At 40.7% G+C, this 22051-nt stretch overlaps 1 protein-coding gene across 6 annotated transcripts in view; it reads left to right on the forward strand.

The window, feature by feature from the left end:
- Window positions 1-16531, forward strand: part of ptpn4a (protein tyrosine phosphatase non-receptor type 4a) — a 287492-nt gene extending 270961 nt beyond the window's left edge. For all 6 annotated transcript variants that reach the window (XM_070875277.1, XM_070875279.1, XM_070875282.1 and 3 more), the window contains 2 exons: window positions 3018-3153; window positions 12054-16531. In XM_070875277.1, the coding sequence (XP_070731378.1) occupies window positions 3018-3153; window positions 12054-12140 (223 nt within the window). In that variant the 3' untranslated portion in view covers window positions 12141-16531. The remainder of the gene's footprint in view (window positions 1-3017; window positions 3154-12053) is intronic.
- Window positions 16532-22051: the final 5520 nt, after the last annotated feature.

Here is a 22051-nt window from a genome sequence, read left to right on the forward strand (position 1 = left end):
CCAAAAAGGAAGTGACCTGGTTGTCGGTGGTTCATCCATACTAATAGGCAGCCCCACAGCTGCTCTATTTCTAAATGAAGCCATAGTTCCAGTTTTAAATGTTGGCAGTGGAAATGAGAAATTCACGGTCTCTCTCTGATCACATACTACACAAGACCCTAATGGAGAAGATCAAGGAATATGGAATAAAAGGGAGTACACCAAATTGGATTTAAAAGCTGATTAGAAGCAAGAAAACGCGAGGAGTTGAGGGCAGCTCCTCAGTGATTGGAAGCGTGTCCCGCAGAGTTCTGTCTTAGAGCCACTTTTGTTCACTTTATTTAAAGATGATTTGGATATAGGGCTAGAGTATTGTTCAAAACTTGCAGATAATTCAAAAATAAGAGGCATGGTAAATAATTGAGGACCAAAGGAAGCTGCAAGGGGATGGTGATATGTTGGAATGGAAAAAATGTGGCAGATGGAATTCTATGTTGGTAAATGTGAGGTGGTACATTTTTTTAAGTAATAATTAGAATTTGAGGGAGAGCTAGGTAATGTGGAAGAGCTTTGGGATTTCATAGGATCATCAAAGTTTATGGCGCAGAAGGAGGCCGTTCGGCCCATCGTGTCTGTGCCTTGGGTAAGGGACCTCAAGTGGATAAGGCCATGAAAAGCAAATGAAATACTGGATTTTATGGGATGTAGTACAGTTCCGACCTCCCAATTCCGAAGTTCCAAAATCCGGAATGTTCTGAAATCAGGACATTCGAAATCCGTAAAAAAAAATGTTCAGAGATCCAGACATTTTTTCACAACAGTAAATAATCTCTTTCTCCCCCCCATCCCCACCCCACACACGGACAGACGCACACCAAAAAAACATTGCAAAAAATTAAAAATCACAAAGCATTCACAAGACACTTAACTATCAAATTGCTGCAAAAAAATTAAAACTTTAACTTGTCTTTTTTGCAGGTCTTCATACCTACTGCTGTCCCAAGGGCTGCAATGCAGTTTTTTTTCCCGGGCAGTTTGTTTCTTACTAACTATAGGTCACCACTGAGCCAAATAGGTTTCTGGATTCGGGACGTCTGATTTCGTCTCTGAAATCCGGAAATACCGGAACTGTGGCCCGGGCATTTCCGGATTCGGGATGTCGGAAATATGTTTTGAAATCTGGAAATACCTGAAATCCAGAACAGCCTCGATTCTGAGGTTTCTGGATTTGGGAGGTTGAACCTGTATATAATCTAAAAGTCAAAATATAATGGTGAATCTTTTTTTTTAAAACCTTAAGATCACAGTTGGGGAACTGAGTGCAATTTTGGGTTCCGTAGGGAGGATGTTGAACCAATACAAAGGTTTACAGTACAGAATCACCAGGATATTTAATACAAAAAAAGACAAATATGAAAAAACACTTGGAAAAATTAGGGCAGCTTTTATTGCAACAGGAGATTAAGGGGATTTTCGTTGTCCCACCCTGATGGTGTTGAAAATTATGAAGGGATGCAACAGAATTGATAGAAATAGACTGTTTCCAGTGATTGAAGGGAAGTAGATATAAGATTAAATGCAAGCGATTTAAGACAAGAGAGCAGGAAAGGTGTTTTTCCACAGTGGGGATGTGGATGCACTATGGGTCTGCACCACGATTCAGTGCATTCAGGACAGGGGTGGAGAAAAATGTTCGGGAGTCTGGGTAGACACACAAAATGAAGAACTAAAAAGTGGTTTTAATCTTTTTAGTAAAGGACTATACATTTTCAATGGCAAAACAACTCAGCAGGTTAGACTGTAGTGAACTGCAGACATTATTTTTAAAAATGATTGATCCCTAATTGCTTAGCAAGTGAAAGGTGCTGCCTATGGAGCAATCATGCAGACAAAGAAGATCCCCTGAAAAACAAGGGGTGGGGGTAAATCGCCAGGGTTTCCGTTGCTGATTGCTATCCATTGATTCCTGCTGGAAGTCTGCATATGTAGAATTCAAGTGGAACAGGATTGGGCTCATCTGTGGTACCCTTCATGGCCAAGTAACCTCACTGGCTAGGCTCACATATGATGATTTATTATAAATGCATCAGAGTACAAGAGTGAAGAAGTCATGCTGCAATTATATAGAGCACTGGTGAGACCACACCTGGAGTACTGTGTACAGTTTTGGTCTCCTTACCCTAGAGAGTGCAATGCAGACTGATTCCAGGGATGAGGGTATTGTCCCATGAGGAGAGATTGAATAGACTGGGCCAATATTTCATAGAATTTAGAAGAATGTGAGGTATTCTCATTGAAACATACTAAATTCTTAAGGGTCTTGACCTGGTAAATGCTGGGAGGATGATTCCCCTGGCTGGGGAGTCTAGAACCAGGGGTCACAGTCTCAGAATAAGGTGACGGCTATTTAGGACCGATGAGAAATTTCTTCACTCAGAGGGTGGTGAATCTTTGAAATTCTCTACCACAGAGGGTTGTAGATGCTCAGTCCTTGAGTAGAATAAAGACAGAGATAGATAGATTTTTGGATACTAAGGGAATCAAGGAATATGGGGATCGAGTGGGAAGGTGGAGTTGAGGTAGATGATCAGCCATGATCATTTTGGATGACCGAACAGGCTTGAAGGGCTGTTTGGCCTACTCTTGCTCCTGTTTCAAGTTCTTATTCACTTAGGTAAGGTAACAGAGGGTTGCTGGTGTCTGTGGAATAAATGCTTGCATAAATCACTGAGAATATGTGGGGGGTGGGGGGAAGGAAGTTAATCTAAAGAGTGTAGTCAGTATTTGCTATTGAAGTTGTCCAAATATGTAATTCCCATTTCTTTTTATGTGAACTTGACCAAGATGCAAGAATGGTGCATTAGTATTATAATATTTGAAGACAAATTGTTCAAGGGTTTATTTTCATAACCCAGTAAATTCCCCCAATTATGATGTTCAATATTGGTGCATCTATGTTAAAAAATAATTGAGTGCAGCCTTTAATCAGGATACAGATTCCAGTACAACTTATTTGAAGCCCACTATGTGTTTTGCAGTGCTGGGATAGGTCGGACAGGAGTTCTTATTACTATGGAGACAGCAATGTGTCTAATCGAGTGCAATCAGCCAGTGTATCCATTGGACATTGTGAGAACAATGCGAGACCAGAGAGCCATGATGATTCAAACACCAGTGAGTATTGATTACTTTTTTTCACCTGTCATCACAGTTGTCTCCATTGGTAAAAGCTTGAGGCAATTCAGGGAATGGAATCAGATGGTTCTTCAGTTCTGGTTGAGTTGGTGCACTGCTGAAAAGGAGTACTTCACACAGTTTGTATTCAGATAATGACTTGGAGTTTAGTGTAGAGCAGGATAGCATTGACTGTTCGGTTCCCCTGATTGTCACTTGTCATCTTCATTCAGCAGGTTGTTTTGAGGTAAGTTTCCCCATGCTAAATACAATTGTCCACCCAGGAATTCAAGCGAGCAGTCAGACTTCTGCTGATGCCTACTTATAATCCTCCTTGAGAATGCCCACCAATGTTCCCTGTAAGCTGCGCGGTCGTGCAGCGCTCCAGAGAACCCGCGCAGCCGGCTTTTCAATACAGAAACTGCACGCACGTGGTATTTTGAATGGTCCGTGTAGCTCCTTAAAGGGGCCGCCCAGGCCCAAACAAAATTAGAGGGAACATTGGTGCCCACTGGACACCCATTCATTTTCTCTCCTGTGAGTATCACGTAGCCTTTTGTTGTCCCACCCTGATGGAATAACTTATAGCTATCGCAACCTCACATTTTTGTTGCCCAAAACTATAGCACAGTACTGTGGAGCAGTAATGCATTGCAGGATCAATTCATCATCACTGTTGTTCCCTTTGCACCAATAGAATCATTACCAGTCCATCCCTGAAAACTAATATTCTATCCATTCACCAGAATTTTCACACCCCATCCCATTATATTAAAACAGTAATGAGGGCTAGAGGATGAATCTAAGGAACGAGCAACATACCGATAGCCTGTGCACGAGGCCATTTCTCATGTTTGACAAACAGCTACTCACCAAGAGGGAGGCATCACACCCGAAGATCCTTTTGTCCTTGCTCAGTGGCCACATGTGATTGCCTCCAACAGGAATCATCAAATAGAAATTGGGAGACGAGGGCAAATTGCGCTTTCAAACTGCGTAAATTAATCTGCCCTCTTAATTTGATCTTGCAAGTAGGCAAATTTAGAGCGATCATATCTCATTTACGAATCTGTAATAAGTGATTTTATAGCTTAAAATTCATAACTGACTTGTATTTTTTTCAAACTTGATATGTAATTTTATGGTCTTTGGTATTGTGAAAAACAGAATTTTTGGAATCATTTATTTGTTGGAGTGCACTTCTGCAAACTTTCTTTACATAAGAATTAGGAACAGGAGTAGGCCATCTAGCTCCTCGAGCCTGCTCCACCATTCAACAAGATCATGGCTGATCTGGCCGTGGACTCAGCTCCACTTAACCACCCGCTCCCCGTAACCCTTAATTCCCTTATTGGTTAAAAATCTATCTCTGTGACTTGAATACATTCAATGAGCTAGCCTCAACTGCTTCCTTGGGCAGAGAATTCCACAGATTCACAACCCTCTGGGAGAAGAAATTCCTTCTCAACTCGGTTTTAAATTGGCTCCCCCATATTTTGAGGCTGTGCCCCCTAGTTCTAGTCTCCCTGACCAGTGGAAACAACCTCTCTGCCTCTATCTTGTCTATCCCTTTCATTATTTTAAATGTTTCTATAAGATCACCCCTCACCCTTCTGAACTCCCAACGAGTAAAGACCCAGTCTACTCAATCTATCATCATAAGGTAACCCCCACATCTCCGGAATTAGCCTAGTGAATCGTCTCTGTACCCCCTCCAAAGCCAGTATATCCTTCCTTAAGTAAGGTGAACAAAACTGCATGCACTACTCCAGGTGCGGCCTCACCAATACCCTATACAGTTGCAGAAGGGCCTCCCTGCTTTTGTACTCCATCCCTCTCGCAATGAAGGCCAACATTCCATTCACCTTCCTGATTACCTGCTGCACCTGCAAACTAACTTTTTGGGATTCATGCACAAGGACCCCCAGGTCCCTCTGCACCTCAGCATGTTGTAATTTCTCCCCATTCAAATAATATTCCCTTTTACTGTTTTTTTTTTTTCCCCCCCAAGGTGGATGACCTCACACTTTCCGACATTGTATTCCACCTGCCAAACCTTAGCCCATTTGTTTAACCTATCCAAATCTCTTTGCAGCCTCTCTGCGTCCTCTACACAACCCGCTTTCCCACTAATCTTTGTGTCATCTGCAAATTTTGTTACACTACACTCTGTCCCCTCTTCCAGGTCATCTATGTATATTGTAAACAGTTGTAGAAACATAGAAAATAGGTGCATGAATTCAATGAGTTCATGGCTGAACATGCAACTTCAGTACCCCCTTCCTGCTTTCTCGCATATCCCTTGATAGAAACATGGTCCCAGCATTGATCCCTGTGGCACACCACTAACCACCGATTTCCAACCCGAAAAGGGCCCATTTATCCCGACTCTGCTTTCTGTTCGCCAGCCAATTCTCTATCCGTGCTAATACATTTCCTCTGACTCCGCATACCTCTATCTTCTGCAGTAACCTTTTGTGTGGCACCTTATCGAATGCCTCTTGGAAATCTAAATACACCACATCCATCGGTACACCTCTATCCACCATGCTCATTATATCCTCAAAGAATTCCAGTAAATTAGTTAAACATGATTTCCCCTTCATGAATCCATGCTGCGTCTGCTTGATTGCACTATTCCTATCTAGATGTCCCGCTATTTCTTCCTTAATAGTTTCAAACATTTTCCCCACTACAGATGTTAAACTAACCGGCCTATAGTTACCTGCCTTTTGTCTGCCCCCTTTTTTAAACAGAGGCGTTACATTAGCTGCTTTCCAATCCGCTGGTACCTCCCCAGAGTCCAGAGAATTTTGGTAGATTATAACGAATGCATCTGCTATAACTTCCGCCATCTCTTTTAATACCCTGGGATGCATTTCATCAGGAACAGGGGACTTGTCTACCTTGAGTCCCATTAGCCTGTCCAGCACTACCCTCCTAGTGATAGTGATTGTCTAAAGGTCCTCCCTTCCCACATTCCTGTGACCAGCAATTTTTGGCATGGTTTTTGTGTCTTCCACTGTGAAGACTGAAGCAAAATAATTGTTTAAGGTCTCAGCCATTTCCACATTTCCCATTATTAAATCCCCCTTCTCATCTTCTAATGGACCAACATTTACTTTTGTCACTTTTTTCCATTTTATATATCTGTAAAAGCTTTTACTATCTGTTTTTATGTTTTGCGCAAGTTTACCTTCGTAATCTATCTTTCCTTTCTTTATTGCTTTTTTAGTCATTCTTCGCTGTTTTTTAAAATTTTCCCAATCCTCTAGTTTCCCACTAACCTTGGCCACCTTATACGCATTGGTCTTTAATTTGATACTCTCCTTTATTTCCTTAGTTATCCACGGCTGGTTATCCCTTCTTTGTTGTGCACTATGAAAGAGCTCCTTAAAAGTCCTCCACTGTTCCTCAATTGTGCCACTGTTTAGTCTGTGTTTCCAGTCTACTTTAGCCAACTCTGCCCTCATCCCACTTAGTCACCTTTGTTTAAGCATAGTACGCTCGTTTCTGACACAACTTCCTCACCCTCAATCTGTATTACAAATTCAACCATACTGTGATCACTCATTCCGAGAGGATCTTTTACTAGATCGTTTATTTTTCCTGTCTCATTACACAGGACCAGATCTAAAATACTGGAACAGTAACTTACTCCCTCAATTTTAAAAGCTTTTATTCACTGTTCAAATGTAGTGGAATTTTGTGCTGATGCTGTTATTTGCTTTTGGTGCCCTGTAAGGTATTTGTGTACAGATAAACTTGTAACCTGAATGTTAAATACTTTGATACAATCCACACTTTCTTCTTGAACCAAAAGGCTGTTAATTAATTCTCCACTAGGAGGGACCCTAGAGCAATACAGGTTGATTGTGCCTTGCATGTAGAATTTTAAATGAAGAAAGAGATTTGAAAGAAATTAACCCATCACTTGCTGAACCAGGATTGCTAAAACATATACATTAGGCTGGTAGAAATTTGCTGCCCCTCTACAGTAGTTTCAGGTCTTTGTGCTTCCAGAATCCACTTGTGTAAATTGTGAGAGACACCTACCCTTGTTCCAGTTGCGCCTTGTTATGCCACCTAAAATGCAGGAAAAAGGTCATTCATTATTGAGGGAGTGAGAGTTAGGTGTAGGAATCAAGAATGATGGTGAGGACAGGAGGGGATAGAGAGATTGGATTCGAAGCTTTGGTAATGATGAATTGGGTCTCGAGATTAAACGGATGCAAATTGGATTGCAAACTAACTTTATGGCTGAGTTATGCAAATCATTGCATAGAGGGATCAAAGTGATGGTTGAGTTTCTTAAAATAGTCCTTTTGGAAAAGCAGACTTGCTTGTTCTACCCACAAATGGTTTAGCATTGAACTTTAAATAGCATTTTCCTTTTAATTTATTCATGCAAAGCAATCATATTTACATACATTTGCATCTGTCGCCTTTTGTTTATAATATGTCTGCTTTACCAATGTTTCCCACGTCCCAAGACCAAACGTTTAAAATAAATAAATGTGGGATCTTCATGCTCTGTGACTCTGCCATATTTACCATTGAATGGGTGGGAGTAGTTTTTAACTTTTGCTCAGCAAGGTGAGTGATGGTGCTGGGGAGTGGATTTCTTTTCCATAAAGTTCTGAATTGAGATCTCCAGATATAATAGAGTAAATTTTCCCTTTTCCTGTCCCAACAATTTCCCTAAACCAACTCTCAAGAGGTCCTGCTACTGCACCTGTGTAATATTTCTTTCCTAGACTGGGCACCCTTTCCACAATGTTGTTCATCTCAAATTGAGAGTAGTTTTGTGCCTTGCAGGTTTCGACTATATGTTGTCTGCATTTTAAGTACAGTTGTGTCCTGATTAATACAAATCTAGTTTGGCAATCTATTCAATGCTCAGATTTGTACTTGAATCAGGTTTCCTAGAACAATTGGAATTTTGCTTAGATTGAATGTGTATTTGTACTGCACCTTTTTCTGTTTTGATATTAGTATATTGTCAGCTGCCTGTATTTGGATTGTAAACAAAGATAAATGTACCTTAACGGGACTGCAGATAGAACAGAAGAACATCTGCATCTCTGTGCTGTAACCATTCCATGATTCTATACACTTATAGAAAAAAAAATGAAAAGGTAGAGCATCTGAAAGTACATTTCCTTTCCTCTTTCCTCCACTTCCTCCTCCTCAAAAAAAAAGTCTGTGTATGGAGGGGTAAAAAAGTGAGGTAACTTTTCTTATTTAAAGCAGTCAACATTCCTTTGCCCCAGGGAACTGTTTCAAGGATGTGAATTGTAGAAATGACTGGGAGCAATTCCAGGGAAAAATAAAACCTAGCAGTTGACATCTGGGATCAGTCTCAATTGCCAAAAGTCTGTCCTGGCTTTCGAGGGACAGAATTATCACTGAAAACTGCAAAGTACTCCGCTACAAATAAAAACAGAAAATGATGGAACTACTCAGCAGGTCAGGAGGCATCTGTGCAGAGAGAAACAGAGTTAACGTTTCAGAGAGTACTCCTCTAAACTGTCTTTAAACATAGCTCGACATATATGTTAAATAAAGATTAACATGGGTGAGACTGCCATCTGGTGATCTGCAAGCTGCATGCGCACATTAACTCAACTTCAAATCTTAATTTTGATTATTGATCATAGTTGTTTACTGGGTTTTAACACTAGTGCTAACTTAACTTCAACAACAACTTGTATGTATACACAGTAGCACCTGTAATGTAGTCCCAAGGCACTTCACAGGAGTATTATACAATAAATTTCACTCTTCACGTTTATTATAAATTGTGTTAGTTCCCTTGTACCACAATATGAAGGGAGCACAAAAAGACTACAATCTTTTGAACAGTCAAAAGAATGTGCCAGTACTTTCCTTTTTGCTTGAATGAAGTGGCATACCTGCTTGCTCTCAACAAAAGGTCAGGGTGGCATCTGGAAGGTAAGCCATCATGGGGAAAGGAGGAGTGTGTAAAGAATTAAAACAACAATTTTCATTTATATAGTGCCTTTAATGTCGATTTAAAATGTCCAAAGACCCTTCACAGATGTTCAAGGAATGATGAACACCAAGCCAAAGGAGGAGATGTTAGGAGGGCTGATTGAAAGTTTGGTTGAAGAGGCAGGTTAGAAGGAGGTGCAGAGCCAGAGTGGTTTATAGTGAAAATTCCAGAACATTGGGCATAGAGAGCTGGCAGTAGTTGGGGGAGGGAGAGGAGGAGAGAGAGAGATGAACAAGACTCTCGCATCAGACGAAGTGTGTGTTCGGGGAGTGAGTTTTAGGGTTGGGGGAGGTTACAAACTTCGCTCAGGGCCAAATAGAACCCCGAGGTTGCAAACAGCTTGGTTCAGCTTGAGATACTGGTCAGAGAGGGGGATGAAATTGGTGGTAAAAGTACAGAGTTTGTTCTAGAGGCAGAAAACTGTGGTTTGGTCTTCCCAGTGTTTAATTGCACGAAATTGTGACTCATCCGGACAGGATGTCTGTCGAGCAGTCTGATAACACAGGCAGTGGGGGAGGGTCACGAGAAGTGAAGAGGTAGTGCAGGATGTCGTCAGCATCTGAGCCAAGTTGCACATGTGATGTTGCCATGGGGCAGCATGTTGATGAGGAAGAGGAGAGGCCAAGGATAGATTGTTGTGGAACTCGAGTTGCTGGGTGGGAAGATTCTGCTGTACTTGTTACTGAATTAGAGCAATGGTGTAATTTAACAATAATAGTGAGTGGGCAAAAATTTGGCAGATGGAGTATAATGTGGGAAAATGTGAGGTTATCCACTTTGGCAGAAAAAAATAGAAAAGCAAATTTTATTTAAATGGAGAAAAATTGCAAGCTGCTGCAGTACAGAGGGACCTGTGGATCCTTGTACATGAAACACAAAGTTGCTATGCAGGTACAGCAAGTAATCAGGAAGGAAAATGGAATGTTGGCCTTTATTGTAAAGGGGATGGAGTATAAAAGCAGAGAAGTCCTGCTACAACTGTACAGGTATTGGTGAGGCCACATCTGGTGTACTGCGTACAGTTTTGGGCCTCTATTTAAGGAAGGATATACTTGCATTGGAGGCTGTTCAGAGAAGGTTCACTAGGTTGATTCCAGAGATGAGGGGGATTGACTTATGAAAGGTTTAGATTGGGCCTGTACTCATTGGAGTTCAGAAGGATGAGAGCTGATCTTATCGAAACATACAAGATAATGAAGGAGCTTGACAAGGTGGATGCAGAAAGGATATTTCCACTCACACGGGAAACTGGAACTAGGGGACATAGTCCATTTAACATAGAAACATAAAAAAAAGGTGCAGGAGTAAACCATTCGGCCCTTCGCGCCTGCACCACCATTCAATCAGATCATGACTGGTCATTCATCTCAGTGCCCCTTTCCTGCTTTCTCTCCATACCCCTTGACCCCTTTAGCCGTAAGGGCTATATCTAACTCCCTCTTGAATATATCTAACGAACTGGCATCAACAACTCTCTGCGGTAGAGAATTCCACAGGTTAACAACTTTTGAGTGAAGAAGTTTCTCCTCATCTTGGTCCTAAATGGCTTACCCCTAGACTGTAACCCCTGGTTCTGGACTTCCCTAAAATCGGAAACATTCTTCCTGCCTCTAATCTGTCCAATCCCCTCAGAATTTTATGTTTCTATGAGATCCCCTCATTCTTTTAAACTCCAGTGAATACAAGCCCAGTTGATCCAGTCTCTGATGTCCGTCCCGCCATCCCGGGAATCGGTCTGGTGAACCTTTGCTGCACTCATTCAATAGCAAGAATGTCCTTCCTCAGATTAGGAGACCAAAACTGAACACAGTATTCCAGGTGAGGCCTCACCAAGGCCCTGTCCAACTGCAGTAAGACCTCCCTGCTCATATACTTAAATCCCCTAGCTATGAAGGCCAACATGCCATTTGCCGCCTTCACCGCCTGCTGTACCTGCATGCCAACTTTCAATGACTGATGTACCATGACACCCAGGTCTCGTTGCACCTCCCCTTTTCCTAATCTGTTGCCATTCAGATAATCTGCCTTCCTGTTTTTGCCACCAAAGTGGATAACCTCACATTTATCCACATTATACTGCATCTGCCATACATTTACTCACTCACCTAACCTGTCCAAGTCATTCTGTAGCCTCTTAGTATCCTCACAGCTCACACCGCCACCCAGCTTAGTGTCATCTGCAAACTTGGAGATATTACACTCAATTCCTTCATCTAAATCATTGATGTATATTGTAAATAGCTGGGGTCCCAGCACTGAACCCTGCGGCACCCCACTAGTCACTGCCTGCCATTCTGAAAAGGACCTGTTTATCCTGACTCTCTGCTTCCTATCTGCCAACCAGTTCTCTATCCACGTCAATACATTACCCCCAATACCACATGCTTTAATTTTGCACACCAATCTCTTGTGTGGGACCTTGTCAAAAGCCTTTTGAAAGTCCAAATACACCACATCCACTGGTTCTCCCTTATCCACTCTACTAGTTACATCCTCAAAAAATTCTAGAAGAAAATCATTTAAAACTGAGATGAGGAGAAATTACTTCTGAGGGTTGTAAATCTGTGGAATTCTCTGCCCCAGAGAGCTGTGGAGGCTGGGTCATTGAATACATTTAAGGCGGACATGGACAGATCTTTGAGTGATAAGGGAATAAAGGGTTATGGGGAGCGGTCAGGGTCATGGGTGGTGAGGTTATGATCAGATCAGCCATGATCTTATTAAACGGTGGAGCAGGCTTGAGGGGCCAAATGGCCTGTTCCTATTATGTTATGATATACGAACGGTTTGTCATAGACTTGTGTGAAATAGATTGTGTTCTGTTGACTGTGAATTTGATGAAAATAAGCAACTGACATTTTCCTTCCTTTCTTCCTTCCCGCAGAGTCAATACAAGTTTGTTTGTGAAGCTATTATGAGGGTGTACGAAGAAGGCATTGTGAAACCATTGCAGTCAACACTGTACAATTAGCCTGAGGATAAGGCCTTTGCTTATTATTGAAACTGGTTTGCTGGGGGCGTTTACAGTGTCATAATGTGCTTGCACAACATGCTGCCCTGATGTGAGTTTGAGGATTGGAAGATCGGCAAACTGGAGCATGGACTATGAGAACCTAAGCACTGTTGCACTTTATGTTCAAAAGAAAAAAAATAAGAGTTTCTGCGTGTGTGATCAGACTGACGACAATTACGATGATCACAGTTGCCCTCAGTTCTGAAATGCCGTGTCCTCTGCTCTGGTTTTGTTCAGGGAAATTGTCGGCTTTTGGATTCCTCTGTAGTGCCAAATGGGAGAACTACCTACATAACGTTTCCCTCACCTGCCTATGAATTTGTCCTCTTCCTTGCTGGTTTAACTGAGGGAGTTTATTCAAAAGGACCACCTTTAACGCATTATACATTTTCTGTTCATGAGATTGACTTAACCACCTTTACTTGATCCTTTGCAGTGGCATCCATGAACTTGAAAGTGAAAGTGTGCGCTGCGGTGGAATTACTGTTTGTTTTTATTAACAAGTGTTTTCACGCTGCCTTTGACTAACGTACAGATAAAACTCTCATCCCTAGGTTGTTTTCTTTAATATAGAATATATTCAAAATTAAGGTTCAGTGAGCACTTATTAGTCAAATTGACCCAAATTGTCTCACTTTCAGATTTTGATGTGCAGCTGTTTAACCTATGATGAACCTACAGCAGTCACTCAGTACATATTCTCCTCTGTTCCCTGATCAAAGATCTTACTTTTTCCTGCACTTGCGTGCCAATATTGCTGAATTCGTATGGACAGCTAGAAGTGTTCTTTTATATATTAAAAAAAATAATAATTTACAGAGAAAATAAATGGTAATTTTTCTCTGAAGTCCAACCAACAGTAACATCTAGTGATTTCTGGGCTTGACTTAAGCTTTGGAGCCTAAAATGTAAATAATTATATTAGTAAATTTAGCCTTAAGCACCCATTTCCTAGCAGGATATTGGAATCTGGTTGCTGGTTAGCTACATTATACATTGGCTAGGACAATCTACTCCAAAGGCATCCAACGCAGGTGGCGAAATTTTACCTGACTTGTCTTTAAAGGATCACCAAATATATTAAGCTCTCCTTCTCCACAGGTCTGATCCTGCAGTGTACCATGCCATGGGGAAAGGTGTGTGCCTGCAGTTATTTTTCCAATTTGTTTCCTAGGCACTTCCTGATGGGTGCACACCTCCCCTATTGATGCCACATATAAGCTTGCCTTACTGTGTGCCATTTTAATTTTAATTCAGTTATCAGCACTAGTCTTGCACCCAAAGAACTGCACAGGAGAGGTGCTGTAAGGTAATTTTTATAGTGAGACACTAAATCAAAGTACTGAAGGGTACAAAGCACAAAGAGGGTTGTAAATTTAATGATCGCTAACTTATGAAATGTTAATGGATGTTGCGGTTTTGCTGGTCAATATTCCAGCAATCGCTTACAGAGCTCTTGACTCCATTTATTAGTATAAATGAACATAGTCTCACTGCACGCATCCTAAATCATGCCTTGTTTTGGAGGGGAAGCTTCAACGCGTGGAAAAAGAAAATGTTGATATTGTCAGGTGCAGCGAATAGCTAAAATATGCTGCCTGTGAACGATTAAAATGAAACTTTTGAAAAATACGGAGATATATATATGGTAGGATATGAAAGATCAGCACAAAATCAATTTTATGATACTGGAACCCTGTGTTAATAACTGATGTGATGTGTGTTTCTGCACAGAACTAGGAAGATATTTAATAGAAATTTTTAATAGTTTAGATTAATTCAACACACCACTACTTATATCTCATTGTTAAACCTTGCACACTATTTTAGTTTAAAAAAAAACGTTTAAGGCATAAAGTGAAAAGTAAGACACTTAGATGGGTTCTTTAAAAAAAAATGAAAGATGAATATATATTTTTGACTCTGCAGGATCCAGAGGAGATTGGGACCTCTAAAAACATACTCTGTGAACAGTATGAATTCCATTGAAACCAAACATTTGCCAGAGAATAAAAATGAATGAGTGACTGTTTAATTTATCCCTGTCTAAATATCTGCACATCTGTACTCGTGTGTATTAACGTGTTGTACTCTGTGCAACTGTAAATATTGCTGTCAAGTTGAGTGCCATTCATACCATCAGCGCAATGCGATCCCATTCACCTGGTCAGGATTGGAGAAGCAAGCTAGCAATCGGGATGGTGAGAACAAAGGGTTAAGCTACGCACAACCAACAAATGGTAGTACTGAACCACCTTTACTTCCCTTTTATTTCCTTTGGTCTCCTTGGTTGTGCATAACTGCAGTGTTATTTTTATTGGATTTACCTGAGGAAGGAGGCATGTGAATTGGTCCCGTTTTATTCTTTGTCATGCTGTATAATGAACGTGAATGTATCTATCAACCATGCAAAATTGCAAGCGGTAGAGTAATGACTGTTGGATTTTAAGGATAAATATTTTTCATACCATTTGTATAAAAAAATTAAAAATTAAAAAGTTTGTAACATTTCCATTAAAAATAAAAAAAATTGCAGGTTAAAGAGTGTTTAAATTGTAAATAAGAGCAATACTATTGAAACTGTCAGTTCAGTGCCAATTCATGCTGTACAGGTTGATTTCTCTATCGCTTACTGACGCAGGTTTAGTGTTTGGATTGTTTTCCATTTTGTTTAGAAATTTGGAAGTAATTTACAAATTTCCTTTTCTGAAGTCATATTAAGGGCACTTTATATTACAATATACTACTGACTTATCAAGTGATTTGATTTCATACATAGACGCTGAGCCTCCACGTCTTTGCTTTGTGTATGGAGCTTATAAGAATGCACACTGGTTGATCTGATTTATCTTTGGATTGGGCTGTTGGATCTTAGGACGTTTTTTTTCCAAAAAACGCATCTGGCTAAGCTACTATCTACACTTATTTAATATTTGATACTAAAAAAGGGTAGTCTACCCATCTGCACCCAACGTCCAAATTCTAGGGTTCTCACAGCTAATAGAACATTTCAGTGTGGTTTGAAAGCTTTGTCATTTCAGCATAATTTGGGGGCAGTAATGCCCATCAGCCAGTATTCACCACCAGTCTTTCCGCTCTAAATCCCATCTGATTTCTGCCCTTTACTTTCAATACTGTTAATTGCAGCTGTAGATCAGGCCATTTGATTGGGCACAAGGTTAATGTATATTTTTAAGATTTTTTTTTTGAAGAATACAATAAATATTGCAGAACTAATCTAAACTTTAGTTCGTGTTGATGTTTTTTTTAGTAGCAGAACTTTTAAGAGTATTACATCTTAGCAAAGCAGGATCTATAAAGATAGGATTATATAACCCGCCCATGTCTGGGCTCCTACGTATAAAAGTAAGAAAATAACAATGTGGGGAGGGGGGGCGGATCTCTAGTGCAAAGTTTAAAATGACGAGTCTCTTACTATCTTACTATTCTGGACAACTTATTTACTAGAGTGGGCTATTTGAGTTTGATTAATTTGAGAATTATTTATTTGAAACCTGCTCTTCGAGCTCCTGGTTAAGAAGTTGAAATTTGTAGCAAAGACTAATAACGCTGCCAAGTATTGAATATATGCCTAAGGAATGGTTGAAGTAAATGATTGAGGACAGCTTTTCCCATTGTAACCGATTGCATAAAATAAAGTTTGAGTCATTCCTACTGCTGTGATTTGTTGTCCTACAGTTCAGACAAAACACTCCAAACTACCTAAAAGGGAAAAGAATGCTTTCTAGGTTTACTTTACATCTCGTAAATATGTAATTAATTTATTTGATTTTATTATGCTTAATCTTTGACCTTCAAAAATGTTGTTTTTAAAAAAAAACAAGACAAACCCAGGACGACCAATTGTGATAAAGCTGCAGATTAGTGATATAATAAATATGCATAACGATGTCAGTTGTATGCTTTTTCTAAATGAAACTAAAACCTTGTGCCTGATCCTGCAATCTGAACTGTACACGTTTTTATAATCTCTTCAGTAAAATCTTCTCATTACAATTTTTCTGACTGATTTTAATTTGATTAATTTGCTGCTTTCAAGCTGCCTAAGTACTGTTGGTACTGTACAGATTTAATTAAGGAATGCTTCTTTTCCTTTTTCATTGGCTTTTATTGCCATCACTTGAATTTTATCGACACTGGAAAAAATGTGAAAAGGAGTTGAGGGTTTACAGTTTCTTACTGTATGCTTTAAGAGAAAGCCTTATTCATTTCAATCCTCAATTAAAAGATGCCTTTGTTGCTGATTCCCAACAATAATACTAGCTCGTGGGATATCAGCAGGTGAAGGGTTGACTAATGCAGTACCAACTTCGTACAAGCGATCAGTCACGTGGGGTGGGGGGGGGAGGAGAAGGGTGGGGCGTGAATTACAAATATTCTATGTATGACTCGCTCCCTTCCAAATTTTTTGTGGTTATGTATTTAATTTCACTTGACCAGAATTGTCTCGTTTAGGTACGAACTTAATAGTTTATTTGTGACTCTTAATTGCTCTGTTACAAAAATAAAGAAAATGTGCTTACGTAATTTAAAGTGTAGCACCTGTGAGTTTATTTTTGGAGGGGCAGCTGTAACTATATGTACTTAAATTTAATAATTTTGTAAATATTTAATTTCTCAAATTTCAGTTTTAGCTGGTACTTAGATTTGTTTCGAGATATTTTTCTGTACATTTTAATGAGGTTTGATTTGATCCTGTACATAGTGATCCAGTTACAGCGTGTACAGTTAATCTTATGCTTTGTTTATAATAGTAAAAACCTGGTTTTAACAGCAATCTGCAGTTTTGTTGCTATTTTGTTTCAGCTGGCTAAGACCTGTGTCTGCTCTCTTATTTCTACATAGAAAGACTTGCATTTATATAGCGCCTTTCACGACCACTGGATGTCTCAAAGTGCTTTACAATTAAGTACTTTTGGAGGGATAAATATTGGCCAGGATACCGGGGGTAACTCCCTTGCTCCTCTTAATAGTGCCATGGGATCTTTTACATCCACCTGGGATAACAAACGGGGCCTCGCTTTAACGTCTTATCCAAAACACAGCACCTCCGACAGTGCAGCGCTCCCTCAGCACTACCTAGATTTATGTGCTCAAGTTCCTGGAGTGGGACTTGAGCCCACCACCTTCTAACTCAGAAGCGAGTGTGCTACCTACTGAGCCACAGCTGACACACAATGCATAATGTGAGAAGAGAGAGGCTACACTTTAGCAGCCATGTAGAGTGTGCCATCGTTTGCTAAAAGGACTTCAGTTTGTTTTAAAATGAATTGACATATGGAACAATCTTCTGATATATGCATTCAGGTGGGGATATATTGGTGTTCTCTCTCTATCCCCCTCTCTCTCCCTCTCTCTCTCTCTCTCTCTCTCTCTCTCTCTCTCTCTCTCACACACACATCAGGAACCAGAAACTGAAGGGCTTTGTGTAACACAGGTAGGGTGTCCGAAATCCAGAAACCTCTGGACCGAGGCCGTTCTGGATTTCGGGTATTTCGGAATATCTTTCCGACGTCCCAAATCCAGAAATGCCTGGGTTGAGGTGAGGTGGGGTGGCCCGGTGGGGGAAGGTGAGTCTGGCAGCCCGGCGGGGGAAATCAGGCAGCGGGTCCAGATGTTGGAACATTTTCCAGATTCTGGACAACCCCGCCACGGATCGGTCCGGATTCAGGAAAATTTCGGACATTCAACCTGTAACTATTTAAGGAACCATCCTGGTATAGAGGCAGTTTTTAGAGGAAGTTATAACTGATCTCTGCAGTTCCTTTTGTATAGTCATCTTAAAACATTGAAATTATGAAAATCTTGCACTTCTACAAGAAAATATTTCTAGACATAAGTAGAGCTACTTGTGAAAATCTCGGGGAATTTGACCTGTTCCAGTTCGATATATAGGCCTATATTTTAGTTTTATTAGAATGAGAGGTAATCTCATGGAAATATACAAAATTCTTACAGGGCTTGACAGGATGGCTGAAGGGAGAATGTTTCCTCTGGCTGAGGAGACTAGAACCAAGGGTCACAGACTCCGAATAAAGGACTGAGATGGGAAGAAGTTTCTTCAGAGGGTGGATCATATTTGGAATTCTCTACCCCAGACGGGTGTGACACTCTGTCGTTAAGTATATGGAAGACCGAGATCGATAGATTTTTGATTAACTAAATCAAGGGATGATGGGGATAGTGCAAGCAAGTGGAGTTGTGGTATTAGATCAGCCATGATCTTACTGAAGTGTAGAGCAGGTTCAAGGAGCCAAATGGCCTACTCCTCCATTTCTTGTTAGATATGATGTATTTTATTGCACAAAACTTGGCAGCATAGTAAATAGTGAGCAAGATAGTAGCAGACTTCAAGAGGACATAGACTGGTCAAGAGTTTGTCATCCGGTAAAAGTTAAAAGAACAGACCCGGAAAGGATGTTTCCACTGATAGGGAGACTATGGAGAATGTACCCTTACGCTTGTTACAAATATTGTATCTGCTCTCGATATCTTTTCTGGTTCTACATTCTGGGGTACTCCCGTAAACAGACTTTGTGTCCCCTACAATCTAGAGTACTTATATTACCCAGTATCTAGTGAGATGATATTTTGTCCTCGGGTTGTGTATACTGGATATTCCTGAATGCCCATACACTACCATGTGTTACAGCACAGGAGGAGGCCATTTGGCCTGTCGTGCCTATGCTGGCTATTTGAAAGAGCTGTCCAATTAAGACCCATACCCCAGCTTTCTTCCCATAACTGCAAATTAGTCCTAGTCAAGTACATGTCCAATTGCCTTTTGAAAGTTCTCATGGAATCTGAATCAGCCACTCTTTTTCAGGTAGTGCATTACATATATTATTAACCCTCTGTCGCAGGGAGAAAAAACTCCTAATTTCCCCTCTAGTTCTTTTGCCAGTGATTTTAAACCTATGACTCTCGTTACCAACTTACTGCCAGAGGAAACAATTTCTCCCTATTTGCTCTATCAAAACTCATTATTTTGATGCAAAAGTTTCTATAGATATGTGAAGAGAAAAAGATTAGTGAAGACCAACGTAGGTCCTTTGCAGACAGAATCAGGTGAATTTATAATGGGGAACAAAGAAATGGCAGACCAATTGAACAAATACTTTGGTTCTGTCTTCACGAAGGAAGACAGAAATAAGCTTTCGGAAATACTAGGAGTTCGAGGGTGTAACGAAAAGGAGGAACTGAAGGAAATCCTTATTAGTCAGGAAATTGTGTTAGGGAAATTGATGGGATTGAAGCCGATAAATCCCCAGGGTCTGATAGTCTGCATCCCAGAGTACTTAAGGAACTGGCCCTAGAAATAATGGATGCATTGGTGATCATTTTCCAACATTCTATTGACTCTGGATCAGTTCCTATGGACTGGAGGGTAGCTAATATAACACCACTTTTTTAAAAAGGAGGGAGAGAAGACCGGTTAGCCTGACATCAGTGGTGGAGAAAATGTTGGAATCAATTATTAAAGATGAAATAGCGCATTTGGAAAGCAGTGACAGGATTGGTCCAAGTCAGCATGGATTTATGAAAGGGAAATCATGCTTGACAAATCTTGAATTTTTTTTTGAGCATGTAACTAGTAGAGTGGATAAGGGAGAACCAGTGGATGTGGTGTATTTGGACTTTCAAAAGGCTTTTGACAAGGTCCCACCCAAGAGATTAGTGTGCAGAATTAAAGCACATTGTATTGGGGGTAATGTATTGACATGGACAGAGAACTGGTTGGCAGACAGGAAGCAGAGAGTCAGAATAAACGGGTCCTTTTCAGAATGACAGGCAGTGACTAGTGGGGTGCCGCAGGGTTCAGTGCTGGGACTCCAGCTATTTACAATATACATTAATGATTTAGATGAAGGAATTGAATGTAATATCTCCAAGTTTGCAGTTAACACTTAAGCTGGGTGGTGGTGTGAGCTGTGAGGAGGATGCTAAATGACTGCTGGGTGACTTGGACAGGTTAGGTGAGTGGGCAAATGCATGGCAGATGCAGTATAATGTGGATAAATGTGAGGTTATCCACTTTGGTGGCAAAAGCAGGAAGACCATATTATCTGAATGGTGACAGATTAGGAAAAGGGGAGGTGCAACGAGACCTGGGTATCATGGTACATCAGTCATTGAAGTTTGGCATGCAGGTACAGCAGGCGGTGAAGGCAGCAAATGGCATGTTGGCCTTCATAGCAAGGGGATTTGAGTATAGGAGCAGGGAGGACTTACTGCAGTTGTACAGAGCCTTGGTGAGGCCACACCTGGAATATTGCGTTCAGTTTTAGTCCCCTAATCTTAGGGAGGATGTTTTTACTTTTGAGGGAGTACAGCAAAGGTTCGGCAGATTGATTCCCGGGATGGCAGAACTGACATATGAGGAGAGACTGGATCAACTGAGCTTGTATTCACTGGAGTTTAGAAGAATGGGAGGGAATCTCATAGAAACATATAAAATTCTGATGGGATTAGACAGGTTAGAGACAGGAAGAATGTTCCCGTTGCTGGAGAGTTCCAGAACCAGGAGTCACAGTCTAAGAATAAGGGGTAAGCCATTTAGGACTGAGATGAGGAGAAGCTTCTTCACTGAGTGATTAACCTGTGAAATTCTCTACTGCAGAAAGTTGTTGAGGCCAGTTCATTAGATATATTCAAATGGGAGTTAGATATGGCCCTTATGGCCAAAAGAATCAAAGGGTATGGAGAGAAAGCAGGGCAGGGGTACTGAGGCTGAATGATCAGCCATGATCTTATTGAATGGTGGTGCAGGCTCAAAGGGCCGAATGGCCTGCTCCTGCACCTAATTTCTATGTTTCTATGAATACCTCTTTTAGGTCTCCCCTGATCTTCTCTGCTCTTAGACTAATCCTGTCGTCTCCAATCTCCATAACTGAAGTCCTCATTTCTGGTAAACCTCTATACCGTCTCGAGGCCTTGACCTCGTTCCTAAAGTGTGATGCCCAGAATTGTACATAATACTCCAGCTGAGACCTAACCAGAGATTTGTAACGGTTTAGCATGACTTCCTTGTTTTTTTTTTTATTCAATGCTCCCATTTACAAAGCCAAGTATCCCATGCGCTTTCTTAATGGCCTGATCAACTTGACCTGTCTCCTTCATAAATTTGTTAATATGCAACCCAGGTCCTTTTATTTTTGCACCCCCTCAAAATAGTACTGTTTAGATTATACTGCTTCTCCATGTTGTTCCTCCCAAAGTGCATCACTTCACTTATCTACATTCAATAGCATCTGCCCATTTCACTGGTCTATGTCCTCTTGAAGTTGGAACAGAGAAGATTAAGAGGTGACCTAATAGAGGTTTTCAAGATGTTGAGAGGTTTTACTAGAGTAGATGGAGAAAAAATATTCCCACTGGTGAGTGGGTCAATAATTAATTAGAGGCCATAGATTTGAAATCATTGGCAACAGACCTAGAGGGGAGATGAGGATAAATTTTTTACTGATCGTTGTTGGGCTCTGGAATGCTCTACCTGAAAAGATAGTGGAAGCTGATTCCATAAACACAAGAACATAAGAAATAGGAGCAGGAGTAGGCCATTTTGGCCCTACGAGCCTGCTCTGCCATTCAGTAAGATCATGACTGATCATCTACCTCAATTCCGCTTTCCTACCCTATCCCCATATCTCTTGATGCCCTTAATATCTAAAAATCTATCGATGTCTGCCTTGAATTTACTGAATGAGCATCAGCAGCCCTCTTGGATAGAGAATTCCAAAGATTTACCACCCACTTGAGTGAAGAAATTTCTCCTTACCTCCGTCCTAAATGGCTGACCCCTTATTCTGAGAAGGACCCCTGGTTCTCGACTCCCCAACCAGCGGAAA

Source organism: Pristiophorus japonicus, chromosome 3, assembly GCF_044704955.1.
Source record: "Pristiophorus japonicus isolate sPriJap1 chromosome 3, sPriJap1.hap1, whole genome shotgun sequence".
Classification (NCBI taxonomy): Eukaryota; Metazoa; Chordata; class Chondrichthyes; family Pristiophoridae; genus Pristiophorus; species Pristiophorus japonicus.